The sequence below is a fragment of the Pipistrellus kuhlii genome, unplaced genomic scaffold (assembly GCF_014108245.1).
Source record: "Pipistrellus kuhlii isolate mPipKuh1 unplaced genomic scaffold, mPipKuh1.p scaffold_m20_p_1, whole genome shotgun sequence".
Taxonomy (NCBI): Eukaryota; Metazoa; Chordata; class Mammalia; order Chiroptera; family Vespertilionidae; genus Pipistrellus; species Pipistrellus kuhlii.
In genome coordinates, this window is record NW_023425404.1 from 175,543,483 (window position 1) to 175,570,396 (window position 26,914).

Consider the following 26,914-nt stretch of genomic DNA (forward strand, 5'->3'; position numbering starts at 1 on the left):
GAGGCTTGGTGCACAAATTCATGCATGGGTGGGGTTCCTTGGCCTGGTCAGCAATTGGGGCCAATCGGGGCTATATATATATATGGCCCCGATTGTGTGTGTGTGTGTGTGTGTGTGTGTGTGTGTATGATATAGATATAGATACACACACACTAGATGCCAGGTGAATGAAATTCATGCACTGGAGGAGAGGGATGTCCCTTTAGCCCAGCGTCCACCCTCTCTAATCTGGGACCCCCTCAGGGGATGTCTGACTGCCAGTTTAGGCCCAAACCTAGGACCATTGGCTCCTAACTGTTCACCTGCCTGCCTGCCTGATTACCCTTAACTACTGCCAGCTGGGTCACCCTGCTGCCAGCCGGGTCACCCCCAACTACCCCACCCACTGGCCTGGTTATCTCTTACTGCCCCCCTGCTGGTCTGGTTGCCCATCCCCAACTGCTCCCCTCTGCCGGCCTGGTTGCTTCTAACTGCCACCCCTCTGCTGACCTGGTCACCCCTAACTGCCACCCCCCTGATGGCCTGGTCGTCCCCAACTGTCCCCTCTCCCCCCGCCGGCCTGGTCACCCCACGCAACCAGCTGTTCAGTTGTTTGGTCATCCCTCACTAAACCCCCTGTCAGCCTTGGTTACCCCACACAGCCTGTGTTTAGTCATCTGTCTGGTTGTTGTGGTCATGACGGCCCCTGGTTTTTTATATATCAGGATATGATTACCAAAGAGCATTAGCTAGCACCTCTATCACATCACATAAGTGCCTTTTTGTGTGTGTGTGGTGGGAACAATTAAGATGTAATCTCTAAGCAATTTTGAAGTTTATAACACAGTATTGTACTCTATAGTCATGATGCTGGGCATTAGATTCCCAGGACTTATTATCTACAGGTTGGAAGTTTATTTGTCTTTCGAGATACTTCTCACAATTCATTTGCCTCCAACTACCATGGTTAAGTATCTTTATTTAAAAAAAAATTAAATGCTTAAGCAATTATCAAAGTAGTAATTATTCACAGGGAAAAGAATAAAATAATAATAAAGTGGATAAAGTAAAAGAGTAAGTCCCATTCCTTACACCCTTCTTCATCTCTCACCAGAAATAATCAAGAGTTTGAAATATTCTCTTTAGGATTTTTTTCTACCCAGTCACAAGCATATTTCTCTTTTTTGGAGAGAAATAAAACTCTCTCTCTCTTTCTCTCTCTCTCTTTCTCTCTCTCTCTCTCTCTCTCTCTCTCTCTCTCTCTCTCTCTCTCTCAATTAAAAAAAATCCTCATTATGGGCATCTTTTGGTAAATAAATATAAGAAAAAAAATTATAATTTCCTGCCAATTAAATAATTATTTCTGCTAAAAAAAAAATAGTAGCTTCATATGATGCTAATCCATCTGAAATCAGAAAGTGGTAGGGTGGGCAGAAGAATATTTGCTCACTTCTGCAGGCAAGAATTCACCTGTCACCGAAACTGGTTTGGCTCAGCAGTAGAGGGTTGGCCTGTGGACTTAAAGGTCCCAGGTTCGATTCTGGTCAAGGGCATGTACGTTGGTTGCGGGCACATCCCCAGTAGGAGGTGTGCAAGAGGCAGCTGGTCAATGTTTCTTTCTCATCGACGTTTCTAGCTCTCTATCTCTCTCCCTTCCTCTCTGTAAAAAATCAATAAAATATATTTTAAAAAAAAGAATTCACCTGTCAATAGCATAAGAAAGAAATAGAAGCAATTATTTTTCATAGATGGTTCAGAGAACCATGGTTCAAACCATGTAGGTTTCACCAAACTTGAAGGTAATCTTTCTTTTTTTAAAGACCTGCTTATTATCATAGTCAACTGTGATAATAAGTAGGTAATAAGTGCACATTTTCATGTATACTGTGCCTCATCCTTCTGAATATTCAAGATACATTTTCACATTTTGCAAATCCACTCACTTTTACCTCTCTTAAAGAAAAAACAAAGTGGAAGCCACAGTCTGAGTATACCCTTCGAGCCAACCATTTATAGCCATCTAACCTAGACTGCCCTGATTTCCCCCAAATGTGGACACTGGCTTTAAACAAAATGTAAGCTTTCATGTCCATGTGATCTTGCAGTTTTTTATCCAATAAGCTGCAAACAAGTCAGCTTGTGCTACTAACCCTAGAGAAATGTAAGCTTTTGTAGACCATCACAACATGAAAACACTGCACTTCCTCATCTGCTGCAGTAACTGAGCTGTACCTGCTGAGATCCAGCTTCTGACCACTTTTGGTTTTGAAGTCTCCTTGTTCACAATTTGTGCATTACTCTATAAAATTCTCATCGAGTAAAGCTCCCTGAGTTTTATTTTAACACCTCTTCCTAGTATATGCTCAAACAATTGAGACTGCAGAAAACTAAAAATAGCCGAATGTCCTTTTTAAATGTGCAAATGACAAAAGACAAATACATTTTTCTTTTTTCCCCTTTAGACCTCATCGGCAGCCAAGCAAAAACAATGCTAAACTACACAGCCATGGATGATTTATTCTTCTTGACAGACAGATGGAGTTGAGTTGCAGCCTTTCCTTTTTTGTCGTATTCCTAGCAATCTATCTCCTCACGAAAATCAGCAATGTGAGCATGATTTTGTTAATCAGAAGTGACTCGAGACTGCAACACCTCACCTTTGTAGATCTCTTTTATGCCACCAATGTCATTTTTTGGCTGCTGGTTCATTTCTTACCCAGAAGAAAAACCACTTTTTTTTTTTTGGTTGTTTTTTCCAATTCCATTTTTCATTGTCCTGGTAATGGCAGATTACAATATGCCAACAGTGATGGTTTATGACCACTACATGACCATCTGCAAGTGCTTGTAAGAGATGCTAACAAAATGTCCACAGGTGTCTGCCTCTTTTTGGTTGTTGCTCCTTATACATATGGCTTTGCAAATAGTCTGCATGGACCATCTGGATGTATTGTCTGTCTTTCTGTGGACCTGTGAGACCAACTACTTTGACTGCAAACTCAGATACCCATGTCAAAGAAATTGCCATGTTTGTGGAGCCATGCTGTCTTTTGAATCATGAATACGTTGGAATTGTAGGCTTTTAACTCAACTTTCTTCCTCTGAAATGTGCAACAAAGGAAGCAGAAGGCATTATATTATTAGTGGCAGTAATTCTTAGTTGCAACTATGAAGAATTTGTCCTGGAAAAAGTTTCTTTGTGTTGTGTGCTCCTATTACTTGGGCATGATTATTTTTCTAACGTAGATTGATTTTTGCCAGAGGGAGAGCAGAACTGTAATTCGCATGCATCATTTACTCTCCACATTAATGTTTTAAAAATAATTGCTTCTTTCCCATCATTAGGGGAAATGGTGCCTATAAGACAACATGATGTTTGCCCACCACCCTAAAATACTTCCTTGAGCTGATTTTCTCCAGGCTTCTTCTCTTTTCATTTACTGAAGATTGAGATTCCTCCTCCCTGGGGAAGGGAATGGTCTCGGCCTCTAATTGGTTCTGATGGATGATCGTTTTCTTATTGAAAGCAGACTATTTTTTCTCGTGAGTCACTAGCTCCTCTTTTGTTAGCTTTACATTTTTTGTTCATTAAGACATAAGGAGGATAGCTGGCTTGAAAACGAGCTTTTTCTTTATTTTTTGGACTGTGACATTCCAATATTGCCAGACTACCCATCAAGTCAAGTTTGCATGCAACCCTTCGTCCTTCCCACTTAGCCTATACTTGTGACTGAGCTGACCCTGAAAGTTAGAAAATTGTTCTTCATTGGCCACTTTCTCCAATAATTAGTATGTTCTTAATAACACCACAGCCTTGCAATGCCAAGCAGCCAGTGAATGTTAAAGGGGAATAATCATCTTGTAATTCAGACTGGTAGGAAACAGTCATTTCTAATTACTTGTCATAAGAGAAGACAATGCAATTAAAGTTTCTGGCTTAGACTAGAGCCTCCATGCAGCCACTGTCTCCGTTGATTCATATTTTGGACTGTCTGAAAAGCAAAGTCAGCCAGATTGACCATGTGCTCATCCAAATCGGCTTTTATCATGATGGAAGACACCTTACAGACGTTTTATTTTTTGATGGGTGTTATTATATAGACTTGGAGAGCTGGTTATTAAAAGCCAAGGCCCTTAGGTATAAAAGACTTATTAGGGATTATTTCAGAATGAGATTTATGCATGCAGTAGGTGCTTAAGCATTTTAGTAAACATATTTTTTTTGAGGACCCATAATGGTAAAATGCTTAGGATACAAAGATAATTTTGTTGCTCCATCCAAAAGACACCTTTCAGCTCTCACTCAACTTAATTTTTGTGGTAAAGATAATATTCTGAATTCACTAGGTTCTATTTTATTTTCCTCTTCTTGGATGTACAGGAGGACTGCATTTTTTTTTTTTAAATCACTGTTGTAGTTAATTTGAAAATTACTTCTGGCCAAAACCTCTAGAAGGAAGTGATATGTGTCACTTCTGTGCTGAAGCATATAAGCTCATGAGTGAGCCCTCCATGCCGTCTCTTACCCTGTAATGGTTGTTGAGGCCTAATCTTAAAATGGTAGAGAAACAGGATGGAACCAGCCTGGACCCTTGGCACTGTTCAGGGTCAGGTTCCTCAGGGTCCTGTAGTAGACTGAGTGTGAGAAAGAAACCAACATATAGAAGCCACTGTGATTCAGGTTTTGTTGTTGTTTTGTTGCTGCAGGATCACCTAGCTTATTCTGATTTACAGCCTCCTTGGAGGCATCTGACTCTGCCAACTTCCCTTGGATTAAGTGACTCAAAGCTCTCCCGATTTCCCTGCTACCTCTTTAACTTCATCTTCTCAGCCCTTAAAATTCTTTTTCCCAGTCCAAGTCTTAAAATATTGGAGTTTTTTAGTTTTCTAGCCTGGGTTTTCTTCTCCTCTCATTCTATTCAGTCTTCCTGTATCATTTGCCATATGACAAGGAACCTCAAATCTGTATCTCTAGCCCACTCTTCTTTCCTAAATTATAGCTCCCTATACACATCTACCTATCTACTGGATGTCTCACATGCATCTTAAGCCCAATATATTCAAAATTTAACTTAAAAGCTCTCCTTTCCTCAAACCCGTACCTCTTACAGTTTTCCTGTCCTTGGTGAATGTTATCACTATGTGTTGTAGCTATTTTCCAGGGATGGCCCCAATGAACCATATGTCCCCGTATTCACACTCTCATTGGGACCCTCCCACATTGAATCATCCTGGCACTGTGACCCACTTTAACCAATGGAATGTGGCAAAAGTGAGACATGGCACTGACAGTTTCCATCTTTGCACTCATGGGAGCCTTGAACTGCCACCTAAGATGTCCAGCTACTCTTCTGGAGAATCCCTCTAGAGACAATGAAGCCCTGAGTTTACATGGAAAGAAGAAAGTAGCCCAACTCTCTGAACATCCCAGCTGAGACAGAGTTCCAACTGCCTGCACCAAGTTCCAGACATATGACTGCAGCCATCTTGGATGTTCTAGCACAAGCTGCTATCTGGGTGCAAACACATGACACAGCCCAAGCAAGACCAACAGAAGAACCATCCAGCTGAGCACCATCAACGGACAGAATCATGAGAAATAATAAAACATTTATCTGTTTAGTCATTAAATATTTAGTGAAATTATTACTTAATAGGTACTCAGTTTGTTATAGAGAAATATAGATAACTAAACGCCAAATCCCCAGACACTTGGATATCATCTTTATATTTCCTTTCTTCATTCTTCACATCTAGTTCTAAGCCTCTTTGATTCTATCTCCTAAATATTTTTGATTAGTTCCTTTTTTTTCTATGTCCTTGCATAGCTCAGAGTTCCATCATCCCCCTTCTCTAGTATTGAATCCTCTTATAGCAAGAGGCCTAAAATACAAACATAGTTATGGTCTTTGCAGGCCACCTATAACCCTATGATGAGTTTCTATTGTCCTTAGGATACAATTCAAACTTCTTAACATTGCTTTAAAATCTGGAGATGGTCTGGTTCTTGCTTATTTTCCAGCCTTATCTTATGTGACTCTACATGCCAATCATCCCCAATTTGTTTCAATTCTCTTGACTCCTTGCTCTTTTACTTGTTCTTTCTACTTAAAATACTTTCTCTCCTGGTCATCCCTTCCTTTTCTCTTTGCAAAATTCTACTCATCCTTCAGATCTCAGTTTAAATATAATTTCCTCCAAGAAGCCTTCTCGGTTTCACCGAGCCTGGATTAGTTATCCTTGTCAAATGCTCCCATGTCTTTTATGAGTTCTTTCATTAATCAAATTTATATTGAGTTTATGCTCTGAATCATACACTGTTGTCTTCTTCCCCTATAATTACACTCATCATCCTCCCCTGCAATTTGTTAGTGGAGCTCTACCACTAGCTTGGAGGCACTTCAAGGAAAAGAATCATGTTTATCTCATTCCACTTTGTACCCCCAGTTTTTAACATATAATAGGTACTCAATACATAAGTAATAAATACATGAAATTAAATTTAGTCTTGATAAGTAGTATAACTAGTGGAAGGAAATTATTATTCAACAGGCACTTAGTTCTGATAAAGATACCACTTATTATTTTAGTAACTATTAGACAAGTGAAAAAAATTCATGGTTAATGGCAACAAAGTACAATTTTCAGTGACAAATTAAGATAAAAACTCAAGTTCAATTTGGTTTTCTGAAATCATAATTATCCATGAGTTGGAGGGCTGTATAGAGCAGCATTAAGCTAGCAGTTTTGATTCAGGACCATTGCAAACATCATTTTAGATAAGAAACTAATCCCCAAAGTCAATACATCATTTATTTCATGGAGAGCCCTAGTAGTGTCCAAGTACTCTGAAACCACCTTGAATGTATTTGCTACAAAGAGGTGCTAGGAATACTTTCATCTACTCTGGAAGATCAAAAATGCCTCGAGTATGAGTGGTTTCCAGGGTGTTCAGATCTGGTAATTGTGGGTCATTCCTAATAATGGCTCTACCCCTGCTTGACTACCATTAGGTAGCCAGGAAAATGCCAGGTAGACCATTTTCCTTACGTATCTTACCATCTTCAAAGGTCTTCAGATAACTGCCTCTGGTTGTTGGCCTTATTTCAGGGAAATTTCTGCAAGTAACCTGGAATGGCAACCAAAGGTTATAAGGCAGACAAACAAGCAAATCTCCTGCCATCATGAAATACATATTAGTGGTCATCTGCAGCCATGCTTGATGACCATTTCTAGTTGAAGAGGTCCTTGGGTTCATTATAAAACCCTTCTACTTTTAGCCTAATTTCAGTAGTCCTTTTGAATTTTAGGCTTTATAGGAAGCCACCTCAACTCCTTTTTGAAAATATGGCGGATGTCAATAAACATTTCATGTAACAATTGTTTATTAAATTAAGATGTAGGCTATATTCCAAAGAGTAGTTTCTCTGGGTGCTGGGAATATGTGTGAACTTCATTTTTTAATGGTTTCTGAAAAATGCTTTGCATTGAGAGTATTATTTTTCAATAAGAAGTAACAAAATAAAGATCAATAGAATACAGAGGTAGAAGGGATCTGACAGGAATTTATTGTCTCAGTTTTGGAGGGCCAGAAGTCTGAGATCAGGATGTTGGCAGGATTGATTCTTTCTCTTGACTATGAGAGAAAATCTGTTTCATGCTTGTGGTCTGCTGGCAATCTTTTGCAGTTGTGGCTTGTAGAAGCATCATCCCACCTCTGCCTTTATCTTCACAAGGTGTTCTATCTGTGTGCACATGTCTGAGTCTAAATTTTCCATTTTTATAAGAACACTAGTCATATTGGATTAGGGGTCCAGCCCACTACAACATGACCCCACCTTACCTAACTATATTTGCAATTATTCTATTTCCAAAGTCACATTCTGAGGTACTGGGCTTTAGGTATCCAAGATATGAATTTGGGGTGGGGGGGAGAAACACAATTCAACCCATAAGAGATATGGGGTAAATGGATTTCAAAAACTCTTAGTAGCTGGTATATTTTGAGGGATGAGATCTGGACCAAGATAGATATGAAGAGTTTGCCTGAAATTTGAACCTGGTTCTCAGGGTGCCCAGGATTAGTTCTTTCTAGAGAACACCCAAGTCCTGGCCCATGTTCATGGCCACCTGGGAAATTTGTGACCGTCATGCCTCAGGTTGACTACATTGTGAAAGCTTTTCTAGTGGAAAACTGTGTGTGCATCCGAGCCCTCCAGCCTGGAGGAGGTGGATAGTTGGCATTAGGTATGCTATTCTTTGGTATTGCATGGTGAATGAACCTCAATCTTTAGTAATTATGCAGGTTTCTTGATCTAGAACTTTAAAAAAAGTAAATTAAACATTATGGCCAAAGGTTAAAAAAACAAACACCCCACACACAATACCCTCAAAAAACTTTAAATAGCAAAATTCAATCATTTCCCCCCTTCCTAACCCCTCATGTTTCTAGAGAATGGGTCAACCTTTAAGACTATGGCTTTGAAACTATTCAGAATAAAGAGAAAAACAAGTTACAAAGTTGAACCCCCAAGTTTTTTATAAGCACAAAGCTTGAAAAGTGAATGAATAATTGCGCACTAGAATTTGCTGAAATTACCTCTTTTTCTGGATCGCTCCATTTATCACTCTTATTTTATAGACAAATATGAACTACTTGCACTCAGCATTGGAGACATGTTCTTCCTGTAAAGAGATGCACTAAAAAGTCTTTAAAAATATTGTTAGGAAGTTTTAAACGCTTTAGTGGCTGCCTTTGTAATATTGAGATACAGACTTCCTGGCTGATTGAACATTATGCAGCTCGGGGTTCTTCCTCAGACCAGAGGGCTTGTGATCCAACAAAGCCCCAACATGGAGGAAATGGTGATTCCAGGCACCTAACAAGAGTCTGAGACATCACATCATGCTTTCTGTAAGAGAATTAGCAGAAAGCCCTCTCAGTGTGCCTTCAAAGAAAAACTTAAGCAGACAGCCTTGTTAATTTAGCTTACAGATTTAGAATACAGAAGAGCATCTATCAACTCATCAAAAGTCAATGAAAACATGGGTTATTGGCCAAAGAAAAGGAGTTATTCTCTCTCTCCGTCTCTCTCTCAGGAAGAGTTATTGGAACATCGCTAAGCCCTTAATGGTTCTTTAATGATGGGAGCCAATTTGAAAGGGTAGTTTGACTGTTTGAATGACTCTTTTATATTAAAAATTCAAACTTGGGCAGTTATATAATTGTTATTAATTTAAAGCATGCTGGCTCTACCAATGGTGGGCAGATAAGATTAGTTTAATGTCTTCTTTTTTTTTTTGAAGGACTTTTGATCTTATTCTAAAACTCTTTGAATCCTGAAGAATCTTCTCCTGTGACAGAGATTGTGTAGCAGTGATTATCCACTCAGCCCAGACCCATTCCACAATTTGAAAAAAAAAAAATGTTATTTGCTAACACATACCAGACTTCACACAGGCAAAAGGTAAGCCCACAGGTCTAGTAACAAGATTTGCTGTGTTAAATGCAATTGGGTCTCAAATTTTAAGCAGTTAAATGTCTTAATTTGTTCTTTTCTTCCTACCACAATATAATGAGGATAAACTTGGACACGCAGCAGCTCTGCAAAGAGAAAATTTCTCCTTGTTCATTGTATCCCAAACCAATCTTTTCTCCTAAAATTTGATTTCCAAAGTGCCTTACAGTCCGTAAGCCAGGTGACTGCAATGAGTCCACTTGGAACATTCATAATCATCTGAAGTAAAAGCACATTCTAGAAGCCAGACACACTTAAGACAACCAAATGGGGTTAGTCACCAAGTAGAAATAACTCTTTTAACCGCTCACTAATTCTGCCCTTTAGCCTATGGACTCCTGCAAAAATTGCTAAAGGCTATCACCTTGGCTTTGAAATAAATAGTATGAATCTCTCTGGGGTGAGTACTTCTGTGTCCTATTTTACAATTCATTTTTCTGGTGCTTTGACCCATTTGGAGGTTTGCCTGTGGCTTAAAAAAGGAAAACTATAGCGTGCTTTCTAAAGGACCACAAGAAACCTGTCTATAGAGGCCCTCAACCACAGGCTTCAATATTTCAATATTAAATACAATAGTATAAATTTTTTTAATCCTCACCTGAGGATACATTTTCTCTTGATTTCTAGAGAGAGTGGAAAGGAGGGAGAAGAGAGAGAGGGAGAGAAAGAGAGAGAGGAAGATGGAGAGAGAGAGCGAGAGACATCTATGTGAGACACATTGATAGGTTGCCTGTCACACATGCCCCTACCAGGGTTGGGAAACCTGCAACTGAGATTCATGCTCTAGACCAGGAATCAAACTCATGACCCTTCAGTCTGCCAGCTGATGCTCTAACCATTGAGCACCCGACCAGGGCCATATTATTATTATTATTATTATTATTATTATTATTATTATTATTATTTACATATCAGTTAGCCTTCCATATTCAGGAAGGGTCAATTGAGGAAGTGATATAGTTTTTAGAAAAATCATTGGGGGGAGGGATGTGGATTTGGATTTGATTACACCTGGCCATCTTTATGTTTCTTCTTCTCCTCCTTCTCCTCCTTCTTCTCCTTCTTCTCCTTCTTCTCCTTCTTCTCCTTCTTCTCCTTCTTCTTCTTCTTCTTCTTCTTCTTCTTCTTCTTCTTCTTCTTCTTCTTCTTCTTCTTTTCTGCTTCTGCTTCTTCTTCTTCACAAAATTATGCTGGGACATGTGTTTCCTGTCACTTGATTAGCCTGAGGAGTGCTGGACTCCCTTGTTTTTGCAGGTCCCTTGTAAAGAGGAGAACTGCTGTGCTTTGTAAATAAAGCCAACTTTCTATGCAGTAGAAGTAACTGTATTGACTTGAAAATAGATATCAAACTTCTTCCTTTTGTTTTAGTTTTCCCTGAGTGTCACAGTCAGGTGAAGGTTGGTATTGAGGAAGAATAAGAAAGGTAGACCAATATTAAAGGCAGAATAGGTATTTTAAGGAAAAATGATGGTACTTATTAATTGTGACCTTAAAGTAAACATAATAACAGTATTTAAAGAATCCCAAGAACTTCCAGGGATAGAATTATAAGTACTTTTGCTCATTTTAATGTGATTTTATGCATGTGCAATAGCCTAATATTTCCAGCCCAATTAGAAAAATTTCCATTGCAAATAACAGAAAAACCAACTCACATTGGATTAAATACTAACCTAATGTCCAGGTTTCATGAAACTGCAGTGGTGTGAATTCCAGAACTTGTTAGACTGCAGCCCAATGATGTCATTGTGGGCTTGGTTTCTTCCATCTTTTCATCTACAAAGCTACTACCTTGATTAGGTGATAGCTTTGAAGGGCTAGGCTCTTTGAGGTTATAGGATATTTGCCTGTACAGTTAGGTCCACTTGCTTCTTCTCTCTTATCCAGGGGAAGATAAGGTGCTTTTCTCAAATATCTAACAAAAGTTCTGAGATTCCTGATGATTGAACCATTCATTAGCTTAAACCTAGGTCACTTGAAACAATATCTATGGCAAGGGGGTGAGATTATCCTGATGGTTTATAGCAATCAGTCCTCAGCTCTGGAGCTGATAGAAGCGTTAATCCCACCGAAACAACAAGACCATTGCAGATTCGATGTTGGGAAGGTAACAGATTTTTCACTATATGTACTCTGAGAGACAGTGAAGTCAAGATTCCCCATCCTAGGGTTGTCTATAAATATAGGCAGTGAAGGATGCAATAGTAACTTTAAAGTTGTTGTAAATCTGTGTGTGTGTGTGTGTGTGTGTTTTAATTGTAGTTTATTTCTGAGAGATATTAGAGAAAGTGAGATCTTGCCATTTATAGTACTCATACTTTCTTTGATGAATCACAGAAAAGTATACTGATCTACATACTGGTCCAATTGAAAGTGTCAAAAATAATTCTTAAATTCCATACCAGAGGATGGAGATCAATTGCACTGAACTACCACAAATGTTTCACCCAAATTACCAAAATGTTGTATTGAGTGATTTATTTGAAAAGCAAAATGTTACCTTATCTTATTTTTTTTTAATCTTTTCACAAAGATAGACTAAGAAGTTAGACAAGGAAAAGTTACCCCATTCAAAATATTCCCCTAATAGAAAAAACAATGGCATATATTAAATACTCTTGAAATATCAAAACAAGATAATCCTTGGGCTGCCCTAATCGATTTGGCTCTGTGGATAGAGCATCCACCTGAGGACTTAAGGGTCCAAGGTTTGATTCTGGTTAAAGGCATGTACTTTGGTTGTGGGCACATCCCCAGTGTGCAGGAAGCAGCTGATCAATGATTCTCTTTCATCAATGTTTCTAACTTTCTCTCCCTCTCACTTCCACTCTGTAAAAAAAAATCAATAAAATGTAAAAAAAAAAAAAAAAAAAAAAAAAAAAAAAAAAGGATAATCCTTGGGTCCAGAATAGAATCTGGTTTAGCTGGTCAAATAGACAACCAATATCAGAATTTACAAGTGTCATTTCATCAGCTATCTGAAAGGCAGGGCATTCTTTATTTTGTCTATCAGAATAAATTGTCTTATAATACCTTTCCAGTACTAACTCATGCCAGTTGCCTGTTCTAAATCCAGCTTAAGGTGTATAAGATGGGTCAAAGTTGACTGGCCCTTTGTGCAATGCTTGATCTTTGGACACTAGTTTTAGAGCTTTTCCTCCTGAGTGCTGGGCGGAGGTAGGAGAAAGATACATTAGACATGTAAATCACTCTTTCCTTTAACATTCAGTCTCTTGACATGCCACATATGTTTTTTTGAGGGGTATTCTTTTTCCACTGAGAAATGGATACTTCAACCATATTATAGGGAGGGTTGTGGAAGGGTTTTCTAATGAAACCACTACTTTGCATTGGAAATTTTTTAGAATTAGGCCCTTGAATAAAGAGTGCTAATGAATCCCAGCCATTCCCACAGCTGTCCTGGCACTTACCTCCATTTTATACATTCACTAGAGGTCTGGTGCATGAATTTGTGCACTGGTGAGATCCAGGTGGCACCCTGATGGGGCAATGGGGTGAAGGGGGGCAGGGCCAGCCGAGGAGAGGGAACTCAGGAGGTTGGCTGGTCAGCCCCACCCCATAATTGAACTCTGGTTCCAGGGGACAATTTGCATGTTAGCCTTTTTTTTTTTTTTTTTTTTTTTTTTAATAGGATAGCTCTATATAAAATAGATGTAAGAATCCTAGCTAGTTTTAAGTTCTTGTGGTTCAGCATCAAGAATGAAAAAATGGTCTGAGAATTTAAAAAACATGTCTGCATATTATCAAGGTACTATGTAATGTCCCAAATGTATTAATTGTTCAATCAATGTTTCTCAAATTGTGTTTTGTGGAACTCAAGTGATAGAGGACGTTGAGAAGAGTCTGCAATAGAGTTTCTTGATGAAATATACTTAGGAAAATGTAGGTTCAACAAATTTAAATGGACTACTACAAAATAGCTCAGGCCTTTTTATTTTTAATTTTGATTGATTTCAGAGAGGAAGGGAGAGGGAGAGAGAGAGAGAGAGAGATAATAGAAACATCAATGATGACAGAGAATCATTGATCAGCTGCCTCCCGCATGCCCCCTAATGGGGGTCTAGCCCACAATCAGCTGGGCATAGTTCAGGCTTCTAATATGCATTCTGTATCTCCCAGAAAAAGAAGATATGCAGTGCTTCCCACACATATATGACCATGGACTCATTTTCTTGATGAGCATAAAGCATGTCTGAGGAACACACTTCGGGAAATGCTCATCCACATCATATTACCATGTTTTATGGGTTGCCTTTTGTTATTGGGTGCTCCTAGGATTCTAGCCCATGACAAAGTCCAGTAAGGAAAGCTTTGTCACTTTTCCCAAGGAGTAATAGGATGGAAAAAGACCCAAAAGCTATTATCTCAAGGAGAGCAGATCTGATTCAAAGTCAGAAGCCTCTGATTCATCCTAATTGTTGTATTTCTGAGGGCAGAAGACATTTGCCATGACCTCTAACCGGATCCCTTTCCCCATCTTAAAGTACATCCTGCTATGTAAATTGAGGTCGTAATAAACTTGGAGAGTGATAACACTGTGGTTTTAGACAACTGACCTAAGTTTTATGGAAGCATTTTTTTTTTTTTTTTTGCAACCCACTTTGAAGGCAAGGATGAACGCTGCACATATAAACTGCAAATGGAGATGGGGATCTGGTGTCAGCTACAAGTTCTTCTGAAGATCTGAGTCTGCCCCGTGGAAACAGAACTCTAATTATCTGCGTTAAGGGGCTATGGCTGGAAAGCTCACAGCCTCTCTGGAGCAGCAGCAGGCCACAGGGGCACGGTTCCCTGGCCAGGCCCTGCCAGAACTGAATGTCCAGATGAATTCTTTCTTTATTCAAGCCTAGACTACATTTCATTGTAGAGTTTTGGTAATTGAATAAATTCCAATAAACTGTCTTCTCTGGTGTAGATATAGAAGAAGGCTTTTCATATTTTATAATGTTCTTATGTTTTCATATTCTGAAAGCAATAAATGGTAAGTGTGGGCACAACACACAAAAGCATGCAGATAGAATAAAAATCATCCCTAATCCCACTAATTTGAAATAATTGCTATTGATATTTTGGTTTATCTATTTAAATATTTTTTTTTGTTTTAGAGATGGTACATACTTATTTGGCAGGATGCTTTGAGAATATTTCTGAATGCTTTGTGGTCCTAATGCTGTAGGCTAGAATTTGTTTTGGGGGCAACTCTCTCTTCCCAGAAGTGCTACAAAGATGAGCCTGTCTAGCCATAGAAATGCAAGTGCAGCAAGAGTGTGTTCACACTGTAGCCCTGAATATTGGTGAAATAATTTTGCTACTACAACTTGTATTACATTACTATTAACACATGGTGATCTCGATGCTAATAGAACTGCTATTTTCTCTATGCTAGAATAACTCTATTTTAAATGCATTATCCTAGTTAATCCTTAAAATAACATGTCATGTTCTATTGTTATCCTCACTATGCAAAGAGAAGATAAACAAGGTCATAAGTAGTAGTGGTGAAGCTGGGATTGGAACCTGGACATTCCAACTGCAGCGTCTGTGCTCCTAGATGTTAACTAAGATGTTGGGTAAGGTGAAGATTGCCTTCATTGAAGGCTGAGTATAGCCCTAAGAAATCATTGGAATTTTAGCTGGCTGAATTCTAATTCCTCTAGCATGTTCAGATACAAGGGTCCCCTCCAAGGGGCTAGGAGTGAGAAATGAGGGGAGAGGAGAGAGATGAAAGAGAAACTCCAGTTGAGAGGAGTGTGCCCCTCAATTTAGCAGCAGCAGGCCAGAGGCTGGGAGCTAAGGAGGAAAGGTGAACACGGCTCTCTGCAAACAGGCATAGCCTATGGATTTTTAAGAGCAATAATATGTGAATTCCAGTTTGTTTTTCTTTCTTGTCTTGTAATTTGCCTATGCTATCCTCAGCCATATTTATGTTTATTAAACCACAGAGTTATCTATTAGCTGATCTCTGAAGAGTTGAGAATGTAGGGTTATAGTCTTGTTTGGGGATTAAAAGTAGGAAACTTGACTAAAGAAGTCTGGGTAGCTGTCAAGCATGGAAGGCGGAAAACAAAAACCAGCATATGCTGAAGATCATCAGAAATAACTGCCAAGAAGACCGGACCCTCTATGGTCCTGAAGGATGGGGAAGAACAATGAAATATAAAATACTGGATATTATGGGAACAACACAGATGAAGTTAGACATCTGGGATGTTTTCCATTTCTTTTTGGCTACAGAATAACAGTGCGCAATAAGGATGCCCATTATCACCATTTACTATACATCTTAACAATGCAACAAGACATGAAACTATGAAGACATAACTTGAAAGAGATGAAATCTTTTTTTAAAATTTTTTGTAGATGATGATTGACTACATTGAAAATCCAAGAGAAAGAATAAGCAATGTGTTAGAACTAATAAGACAGTCCAGCAAAGTTTCTGGGTCCAAGACTAATTTAAAAATATTAATGGGCCCTACCTAGTTTGGTTAAGTGGATAGAGTATCAGCCCAGGAACTGAAGTGTCCTAGATTTGATTCTGGTCAAGGGCACGTACCAGTTGCAGGCTTGATCCCTGGCCCTGGTCCGGGCACATGGGTGAAGCAACCAATTAATGTGTCTTTTTCACATCAGTGTTTCTCTCTCTCTGTCTCTCCCCATCCTTTCCACTCTTGCTAAAAACGAATGGGAAAATATTCTCCAGTGAGGATTAACAAAACAATTTAAATGGTGTTCTTACTAACAATACCAATTAGAAAATTATGGCCTATATATTTAGTTTTTATCAAAATCCCAAGAGGCATTTTAGATAAACTTTTTAGCTTATCCTAAAAATCATGAATAAGGTCTAAAAATGGCCAAGACAATATCTGTTCTTTTTGAGTCACAGAAGAAAGAAGGGAAAACTATGAAAGTAAAGGGCAAAACATTGAATTTGGGTGCTTGTAAACTAGCAACCTTTGAGGACAATATATAACCTAGAGGCCTGATGCATGAATTCGTGCACAGGTGGTGTCCTGCTGCCCAGCCCCAATAGATGCCAATCAGGGGCAGAGCCAGCCAAGGGTAGGGGCCATGGGCAGTTGATGGGCTGGCCCCACCCAAAACCAGGTTGGGGGGGGGGATGATCAGGAGTGTGGCCAGCCGGGGGAGGGACCATGGCTGGATGGTTGGTTGGCCCTGCCCCCTGGTCAAACTCTTGGTCAAGGGTACAATTTGCAGATTAGCCTTTTATTATATAGGATAATGCTACTAAAAGTGTTAATGAATTGTAGCAATATCTGCTAATTCATGTTTCTTTTAGCTTCTTCCTCTTAATGACCCAAGACACTCATAAAGCACATATTTTGTATGCCCATTTCTTATTATTAGAGGGCCAGTGCATGGATTCACGCACCAGTGGGGTCCCTCGGCCTAGCCTGTGGGGATTAGTCCAAAATGGGTTCTCCAAGATCCCCTGAGGGGTCCTGGATTGAGAGAGGGTGGTTCTCAGGTGACACACCCCGGGATTGGGCTCCCTCCTCTCTGATTCCAGGTGCGTCAACCCAAGAACAGCAGCTGCCAAGTCATTACAGCTCAGCAGCTTCTATGTTGAGCATCTTACCCTCCTCCCCTGTCAAAGGATCTGCCCCCTGGTGGTCACTTTGCAACATAGCTACCGATTGCTTAGGCTTTTATATGTATATATAGATATTTGTCAAATGAAAGTATTCATAGCAGAGCAAGTTAGTAGTACTGATAAAAAAAAAAAGAGAGAAGATTTAGCTACATGTTGTAAACTGGTGCCCTAAGAATGAAATTAAACTTGCAGATATATTTTGTGGAGTCTCACAATTTTGACTGGCATTGTGTCAGGAAATGTTTGAAATTGTTGTCAACATTTAAAAAGCTACAGCAAAGACGAATTCTTCAGAAAGAATGGAAGCATCATAAAGCGACAAAAACTTCCAAGGAACTTGCTTGCTCTTACCGCCACCTACAAATTTGGGACAGAGTGCCAGTAAAGATACAAACGCAATTTTTCCCTTTTTAAAAAATTTTGTTAATTGATTTTTTGAGAGAGAGAGAGAGAGAGAGAGAGAGAGAGAGAGAGAGAGAGAGAGAGAGAGAGAGAGAGAGAGAGAGAGAGAGAGAGAAACATCTATTTGTTGTCCCACTTGTTTATTCATTCATTGGTTGATTCTTGTAATGCCTTGACTGGGGGGTTGAACTCGCAACCTTGATGTATTGCTCTAACCAACTGAGCTACCCGGCCAGGTCTACAAGTGTATTTTGGGAAGCAACAGTGTCACAGGATGCCACTGTTTTGCAACATTTATGCCCTGATTCAACAACGGAGAAAAAGACCCTTGCGAAACAGAGTACAGTGAGAGGGGAACCTTGGGGCAGCACTGGGGAAAGCAGCAGAACACAGCCATGTTAAAGAGCTCAGCCATGTGCTTGACTTGGTTTTCTCTAGCCAGTGTTGGAAGGTGACCATCATTTGGTTGTTTCAGATCATTCCCACTGGCTTTTGCCTAGTCTCACCTGGTTATGTGCCTCATCTCAAGGTGTTTGAAGGCAATTCCTTAGTGAATCCTGCAATTAGCTGGTAAATTTGACTTGAACTAAAAAATGCATAATATGCATATGCAAATATGCATCATTACGGTCATCTGACTATGGAACCTTGGACCAAAAGCTATAGTAGAAAGCTTGATTCTCTCTTCCCCAAGTCAAAAAACCAACCTGACTGCCCCCCCCCTCCAAAAAACAAACAAACCATCAATGGAATACAAAGTTGTTTTGAGTATTTTATTTATAAATGTACATTTACTATAAAAGCTGTTGCATTTTAGACAACTTTTTATTTGTTTTTTACTATTTCTCAGAGGCATTTTAGAATAAATATTTTAAATGAAGGTTAGTGTAACTGATATAGAACATTGGCCCACCCAGAACAGTAACCTCTTTTGGACGGACTCACACATGAGGTGGATCATTTCAGTTCGTTAAGTCTTACACTGTGTATAGATAACTAGACTATGCATCGCATTAATACCACTACATAGAAAGAATGGAAAAAGGGCATGAAAGTTTGCTCGTGAATAACAGTTACCCATTCTTTTTTTCTTAAGAGAAAGAAGGGTCTGGCTTTTGGAGTATGAGGGGGAAAAATCAGACGTACTTCCTTGGGAACAATAAATCACTCACTTGTATCATTTTTTTTTTTTTTTTAAAGCAAACACATTTACATAGTAGCTCCGCAGAGCAGAGCATTTTTTCCCCCTGGGATCTCAAAGATTATTTGAAGAGAAATAGATCATACTCATTATGCTGCCTTGGAAAAAACAAGCTCTAGTCTGCCTGAGCTGCCATGTAACAGACTCCAAATGAAATATAAATCATATATAAATAGAAACAGTTGGCAATTAGAATTTAGAAAATGTTGGAGATTATTCTGTGCTGGTGACTATTGTTCATTATGGGAAAGCACATCTCGCAGTCAGAGAATGGGCTTTATTTTTCTTGACTCGATTCTAGCTTCAATACATGTACAATGAGTCTCACTAAGAAATGTGTATAAATGGGTCTGTGAAACCAGAAGAGAATGTGCAATATTCATATAATCCCTACATAATGGATGGAGTTCCACATGTAAAAAGTATCCTATAAAACCGCTTATGAATGATCATATTGTACATGTTTTTGTGCATTATTTCTGGTAAAGTACTCTGCTAATATCATGCAAAGTGTAAACATCACATTATCAAAATATTTAATAAAACATGCAGGTGGTTAATCAAAATATTGAACTTAATCTGTACATTTTCAAAACTTTTTTTTCAGGTTAATGTTTTCTATTTTTCTTTTTTTAAAATTTTATTTATTTTTTCCCCTGTAAAACAGCAAACACCTCCAGGAGAAGTCTTGGGAACTTGGAAGTGACTTCATCTCTCTTCAATGTACTGCATCCATAATTCATACTATGTGCAACGGCTTTGCATTTTCTAAGGCACAATTTTTTTTAATGAAGTGATGTGTGAATTTCAATCTAACCGCAGCTCATCCAAGTGACAAAATGGTCAAAATACCTCCAGTGGCTGAGGGAAATTTCTGCACTTATATGGAGCCCACATGCAGAGAACCATCTAGCATGTAAATAAATAATTGCTAGCCATACGCAATAGGACAGAAAAAAAAAATTATTGCTTACGTAACAGAAGAACATCTACTTGGTCTTTTTTTAATGACTACAGGAATCTATTAGGCGGATATCCACAGTCTACATTCACAAAAGGTCCTCTTCACTTATTTGCCATCATTTCAAGGAAGAATAAATAGTCATCCATTCCCCAGGCTTAAAGGAAACAGCCTGGAGATTGAAAACGTGATGCTTCTTAGTCACTAGATTCCCCTCTTGGCCAGCTAGACAGGACACAGGACTTAAGAAGTAAAGCCGCTCTCCACAAGAGTTCCTCTCCGAAGGCCTCCATGAGCAAGGTTCAGAGTGCTTGAGAGCAGAGAGAGTCGGTGATGTAGGAGAATGAGGAAGAGCAGGTGTCCCTTAGGGTGGCAGCGCACATGTGACCTGTAGGCTCTTGCTGATGACCCTCCAGTGGCTTTTCACATCACCTGCCATTCGGATTCTATGAGGATGAACTTCATGCTGTTCTTCAGACACCTGTGCCCTCAGGAGACCTTGCAGGTACGGGTGAGCAGTGGTCTCACGTAATGAAGGACTGGCCTCGATGAGGGTTTCAGTATGCCTTATGCTGAGTCTTTTATTGAATGTAGAGTCTGGAGAGAAGCAAGCAACAAAGCCCTGGTGGCTGGCATGGGCCCACCACTCTTTTGAAGATAAAACTTCCTCACATAGTTTGGGGAGGACTTTGGAAATGATGACCAAAATGTCTTCCTCTGGGTTCCCCTACCCTTGGATAATGTCCAGAGGGCAAGTCTAGCTGACATGGCAAGGGTTCTCTTTATCTGATGGACCAGACTCTTATCAAGGACATAACCTTCCAAGCACACTAAACCTAATACTAACAGTGCAATAATTTATCGGTATGACTTCTGCCTCAAAAGGTAAGTAACACAAATGTTTCAGGATTACAGTATATATTATCAGACTAGTGCCATTGCATTAAAAACAAGTTATAGCTCAGAGCTATATGATGTGGTTTTTAGTATCCGAAATGCATTACTTGTAAGCTCCTGTCTTAAAAGACCCCGTGTCTCAAATTGGCATGTCTTGCACTTTCTGCAGCTCAATTTTGTAAACACAAAGTATTTAATTCCTAGAAATACTAAAACAAAACAGGTTTATTGAATTATCTATCTCACCAACTCTGCAAGGAAGAGAATAACACATTTTAAACCATAAGCCTGTCCGACCATGCTAAGACCTTCTTTTGAACTAGTCAGAATCATCAAAGTTCAATATTCTTTTGTTTATATTGTGCCAATGAAAAAAAAAAAAAAAAAAAGAAAAACAACAAACAGGAAAAACACAAAAACTGTGCTATGAAAGAACAGATACCACCTTTTAGAATCGCCTTTCAGAAATTAGATGAATGCTGAGGAGCCCCTGGGCATGGGATTCTGTTAAACAATTGCCTGGGGACACTCTCAAGAGAGAAGTGGTGAGTGATCTGGGGTCTTGAAAACCATGTCACAAGGTTGTGGGTTGGCCAGCACCTGTGATAAAGAAATCAGAGTGACGTTTGGTTAAAGTAATCAATGCTTCTTGCTTCAAATGCTTACAACTTTTCCAAATTAGCTATGGCCTCTGCCAAAGCCTCTTTCCTCTAGAGAGGAAAGCGTGTTTCACCTCCCGCTCGATGTGGTCTCAGGAGGAGCAGTATTGGTGTCACCTTTCTGAGCGCCATCCCAGAACTTTACCAGAGCCCAAGAGACTCCCATGCCCTGTAAAATTCGGTTGAAATTCTCTGGATTTCACCCTCTATCATATGGCCTCCATCCGGTTTTCTACTTTGCCTTCTTGGCAAATAAGCAAGAAAATGTTCTCTCTTCTCTCAGTTTCTTTAGGTTTTGGGTTCTCTAAGAATAAAGATATTGCAACGGGAGGGATTTGACACATGATCTAGAAGCAGGATTGCTAGAGTAGCAATGAAAACACACAGAACACTCAGCAAAATCTGAATGTCAGAGAAACAACAAATACAATTTTTAGCCTAAGTGTCTATCCATATGATATTTGGGATATAGTAGTGCTAAATCCTGAACATGCAATATTTGAGACATACGCCTACAAAAGTGATTCATTGTTTATCTGAAATTCAAACTTAAGAGGGCAAAAAAATATGTAATTGTGCATCTTCTCTCTCTCTCTCTCTCTCTCTCTCTCTCTCTCTCTCTCTCTCTCTCTCTCTCTCTCTCTCTCTCTCTCTCTCTCTAATCTGGCACTCTATCTAGGAAGGATAGTTTAGGTCCCATTATCTCCAGTTGAAAGCTTCACAAACTTTCTCCTTCACTTTAGGCACTCCAGTTGTGACGAGGCAACTGTAACGTTGGAAAAGACCCCAGGGATTTTGCATTAAACACATTTCATGCGAGTGAATGATGGAGCAGACACAGAGACACCGTCACCCAACGCCCAGGCACAAATGGCACAAGTGAGACATGTGCCGGCTCGATCCCTGACAGGTAATTTGTTTTGCACTTCCATCGCCATTTACATACGAACTTAAAAACTGTTTACATTGCTTTTAGGAATTGCATTTTAATATGCTGTTATGCTATTTTTCCTCTCCAAGAGAAAAATTTCATTTGAATGTGACTAGTTACTTGAAGAGAATAGGATTATATATTCAGGTTTTATTATTCCATACAATGAAATTATTTTGTTTCACTTAGAATGCCTATGATGTAAACCACCCCTCGAATCTATCCATCTCCCTTCTTCTCAACTTAGATCAAAATCAAATAAAGAAAAAAAGAAAAATGATTTTTTGCTATTTCTTTCCATTCTGACTCTTTTATTGCATCTGGGATATAGTCAACCAATTCAAGTGTATTTATATTTCTCTAGCTCATTATTATCCCCTCCACCTATTCAATCCTAGCATGTATGTTTTTTTTATGACACCAACAAAAAAAAAAATAAGCAGTATTTTCAGAAGTGCTGGTCATGCTCTCTGTGATGTGTGGACTTCAAGTTTAGCCTAAAATGATATTAACATTTATCTGGAAAACTAGACATGAGGGAAGAGTTAGGAAAATTCGGAAAAAATAATTGGAGTTAAGGTGGCCATCATGACTCAGTTTTAAAACATATTGTGAAGCTATAATAATTAAAATTGTTTGACATGAGATAATAAATAGATCAATAAAACATATGATATCCAGTAATAGACCTGAATAGACATGTGAACTTAGTTTATGAGAAAGCTGGCATTTCAAATTAGTGAGGAAAAAAGGGATTATTCATTAAATTATAGTCACACAATCGGCTAATGGGGCGAGGGGAAGAGCTGGATATCTAGCTCATTTCTTACCCCAAAATACAATCCTGAAGTCACAAATCTACATGTGAAAAAGAAAACAAAAAACAATCGTAGGAGAAATCTCAGCTACCTTTATGACACTGGAGCAGTGAGAGCTTTTCTAAGTAGGATACAAAACACAGAATATATATAAAAAAATACAAATAAAAAAAGATATGTTAAGTTACCTAAGTAAAAATCTTTTCTATGAAAAAAAATCATAAAGTAGAAAGGTGAATGATAAACACAACAAGCAGCAAATATAAAAGAAAAATGTCTTTATAAAAACTCATGTAAGTCAAGTGCTAATAGAACAATGGGCAAAGGATAAAGAAGTACATTTTTTTTTTAATAGACAAAGAAATATAAATGGCGAATACACGTATGAAACTCACTTATAATTAAAGACATACAGATCAAAGCACCCAGCAGAGTGGAAATTTAACAGTTTGATGCAGCTATTTTTCAGTTTATACTAAACCTACAGAGCTGGCAGACATGGAGAGCAAGTGCTCTTATGCACTCCACAGGGAGGGAGCTCTTCTCTGGGAGGTAGTAGGGCAACTTGTCTGACAATGAGAAAGCACGTGACTTTTAACTCTGAAGTTCCGCTGCTCACAATCTAGCCTGAGGAAATACTTTCAAGTGTTCATCCGGACATAATGTGCAGGACGTTCATGGGAGCATTTAAAAAATAATACCAGAAAACTGGAAATGACTGAAATGCCCATTCATGGAGATGTAGTTTTAAATTAGATACGGTAAGTCCATACAATGGGATTGCATGCCATGATTAAAAACCCATTGAGAAGAATGAGGAGGAAGGACATGTTATATAGGAAAACTATCAAGATATATCATTAAGTTAAAAACAGCAGCAAAGGAAACTAAGTGCAGAACACGGATTACGTGATTACCTTTGTGAAATAGAAACCAACACGTGCATTTGTGTGTGTCTGTGTCTACACCTACACAAACATACATTCTGCGCCTCTCCCCAAGCAATTAGTAGAAAGTGATTACAGTGGTTAACTTTGGATTTTTGTTTTTTTACTTTTAATTTGGTATCTTTTCAAATATTCAATTTTTCTAACCGGATACCCCTTATAACTTTTACTTATTTATTTTTGAATGTCTAGGGAAATAGTAAGACTTTTTATTTCTTCTTAGGATCTTAGCATTCTTAAAAAAAAAATCCTAGTAAAATACTGCATTAAAATATAAAATAACCAGCCGAGACCGGTTTGGCTCAGTGGATAGAGCGTCGGTCTGTGGACTGAGGGGTCCCGGGTTCGATTCCGGTCAAGGGCATGTGCCTTGGTTGCGGGTACATCCCCAGTGGGAGGTGTGCAGGAGGCGGCTGGTCGATGTGTCTTTCTCATCGATGTTTCTAACTCTCTATCCCTCTCCCTTCCTCTCTGTGGAAAATCAATAAAATGTATTAAAAAATACACACACACATATATATATATATATATATATATATATATATATATATATATATATATATATAAAATAACCAAAGGAAAAAAAATTCTATCTTTAGTCTACCTCCAAATCATTTTCTTATTTTTCATCTTCTGAGACTGTTACTGAAACTCCACAGTTCTTGTCTTTAGATTTGGAATTAAAAACAGTTAATGCCCCTTATTGTTGTATCCATAGGAAATAAATTCCTGGCCTAGATCCAAAAAGCTAATTTCCAAAAGAAATGACAATGAATCATCCAACTTCTCAATTAAAATAAAAATCTGGATGAAAACTTGTTACTGTCACCCAGAAGTGGGTTCCTGCTTGCTTTCTGTTGGCATCCTTCAAACACTTAAATTATGGAAGAAGTTTAGATTTACAGTGCTTTCCAAATTTGGCCCAATAGTCCTGCAACCTAAGAGTGCCCTCTTCTGGTTCCATGGTTCACACTCAGCTGGCTGAGAAAAAGTATAATTTATAGATGATAGAAAGAATCACCTTGAAAATGGGAATAAAAGGCTTAGTTTTCATTTCTAATGTATAAAGACAAAAAAGTCAGTTAAAAATATATTATACATTACACATGTATATAGGTATTTGTGTGTGCATGGAATATATATATAATATTATTAATACCATATTTTACATGTTTAATATTTAGTATCAATATCAATATTATATGTTTATACCATATGTAAATATATTATACATGATATATTTATATATGCTCTATGTACATGGTATTAACATATAATATATAACATAGATATTGCATCTGTATATTATATATAATATCTGGTATAAATATATAAGATATATATGCATATGATATAAACATATAATATGTAATATAAATAGGCCAGTTTGATGGTACCAGCTCAGCTCTAAGTTGTAACTGTTCTGGCCTGAAGTCAAATGTTTATGATAGATAAAAATCACCTGGATTTGATTAAATTTTATTTCACATAATTTTACTAAAAAATGCAGCTATTTTTCAGTTTATACTAAACCTACAGCTATAAAAGAATTTAATTTCAATTTTTATTTTTAAAGTATTTAGTCTTGTAGATTTAGAGATTCATATTAAAAAAGCTATAAAAATGTCACTTTCTTTACTTGGAGAAATAACAAAACATTCTTGTATTTCAAACACCATCTCTTCATTCCTCCACCCCCTTTTTTAAAAGAAAGAGTTTCTGACCAATGAATTCTCAGAGAAGAGTCTCCTGTTGTTTAGGCCAGGCACCAGAAGGCCATATAGGCCAGGCACCAGGGGACTATATTTATGATGGAGCGTGAGTGAGGCTGGATTCAGAGGTTTAACCATGGCTATTTTCAGATTTTTCTAAATAGCAGCTGGGCAACAGCACCCTCTGGTGCCCCACCAATGAACATGAACCTTCTATGGCAGGAAACCCAGATCCAGGATCCCAGGGCAGGCTGCTCAAGGGAGCTTTGGGACAGCACACACTTGTTAAGCCTACTATGTACTCAGGTATCTTGGACGAGGGCAGGGGTTCACAGAGAGCAGAACCCATCATTTGGCCTCTTAAGAACTTTAAATTTAGTTGGGACCAACAACATATTGTGTCATGAAACTCCTGAAAGTAGGACATGCAGCTACGGAGGAGCTGGTGCTTGATTTGATGAACAATGGAGAGCCATTCTTCCCACTTCAACCCCTCCCCGCCAATGATGCTGGTTTTCTAAAGATATGCCTCGGCAAGCAAACAGTGTTTTACAGACCTTCTATCTGCCTTCTACCTCACCAAAGTCTCTATGGTGAGCTCAGGCAATGCCTCAAACTTGGCCCACAGTTTTTATCTGCTGGTGTATTAATGCACTTCAGGATGAAAAGAATTTGGCCACACCCAAGCAGTAACTTCTAATAAGAAACAAGTGGTCATTAAAGGGTTACTTCATTATTTTGTCCTTTATCTACATGTTAACAAATCTTTCCCCCAGTAGGAGTGGCAGCAGATGGGCAGAAATAATTGAATTCCTCCAATGGGTCCTAGAAAGGCATGCTATTGCACTCATTCATCTCAAGGTATTTCACCCCAGTACTTACTTCTGGATCGCATGTAGCAATCATTACAGTTTAGAAGACCATTTCGAATCCTAACATCCGTCCCACTCATTGCATCTCCAAGCTGTCCTTTACAAATTCCACACTGCAGGGGAGAAAGAGCAGAAGGTATAAGCTGCATAAGGAATCTCTTTATGATGCTTAGTTATTGTTTACACAAATAGCGCAATAATCACTTTTACAACCACCACATTTGTTGAGCATCTACTATGTGTTAGATGCTGCACTAAGAGCTGACTTACAGCCTTAGTTGGTTTGGCTCAGTGGATAGAGCACCAGCCTGGGGACTGAAAGGTCCTGGGTTCGATTCAGGTCAAGGGCACATGCCCAGGTTGTGGGCTTGATCCCAG

The 26,914-nt window shown here is 38.7% G+C and overlaps 1 protein-coding gene across 16 annotated transcripts in view; it reads right to left on the bottom strand.

The window, feature by feature from the left end:
- Nucleotides 1-18,290: 18,290 nt before the first annotated feature.
- The window catches only part of LIMCH1 (LIM and calponin homology domains 1), a 318,118-nt gene continuing 309,494 nt past the window's right edge, over nucleotides 18,291-26,914 (bottom strand). For all 16 annotated transcript variants that reach the window (XM_036417635.2, XM_045573069.1, XM_045573073.1 and 13 more), the window contains 2 exons: nucleotides 26,547-26,649; nucleotides 18,291-21,197 (listed from right to left, as the gene is read on the bottom strand). In XM_036417635.2, the coding sequence (XP_036273528.1) occupies nucleotides 21,172-21,197; nucleotides 26,547-26,649 (129 nt within the window). In that variant the 3' untranslated portion in view covers nucleotides 18,291-21,171. The remainder of the gene's footprint in view (nucleotides 21,198-26,546; nucleotides 26,650-26,914) is intronic.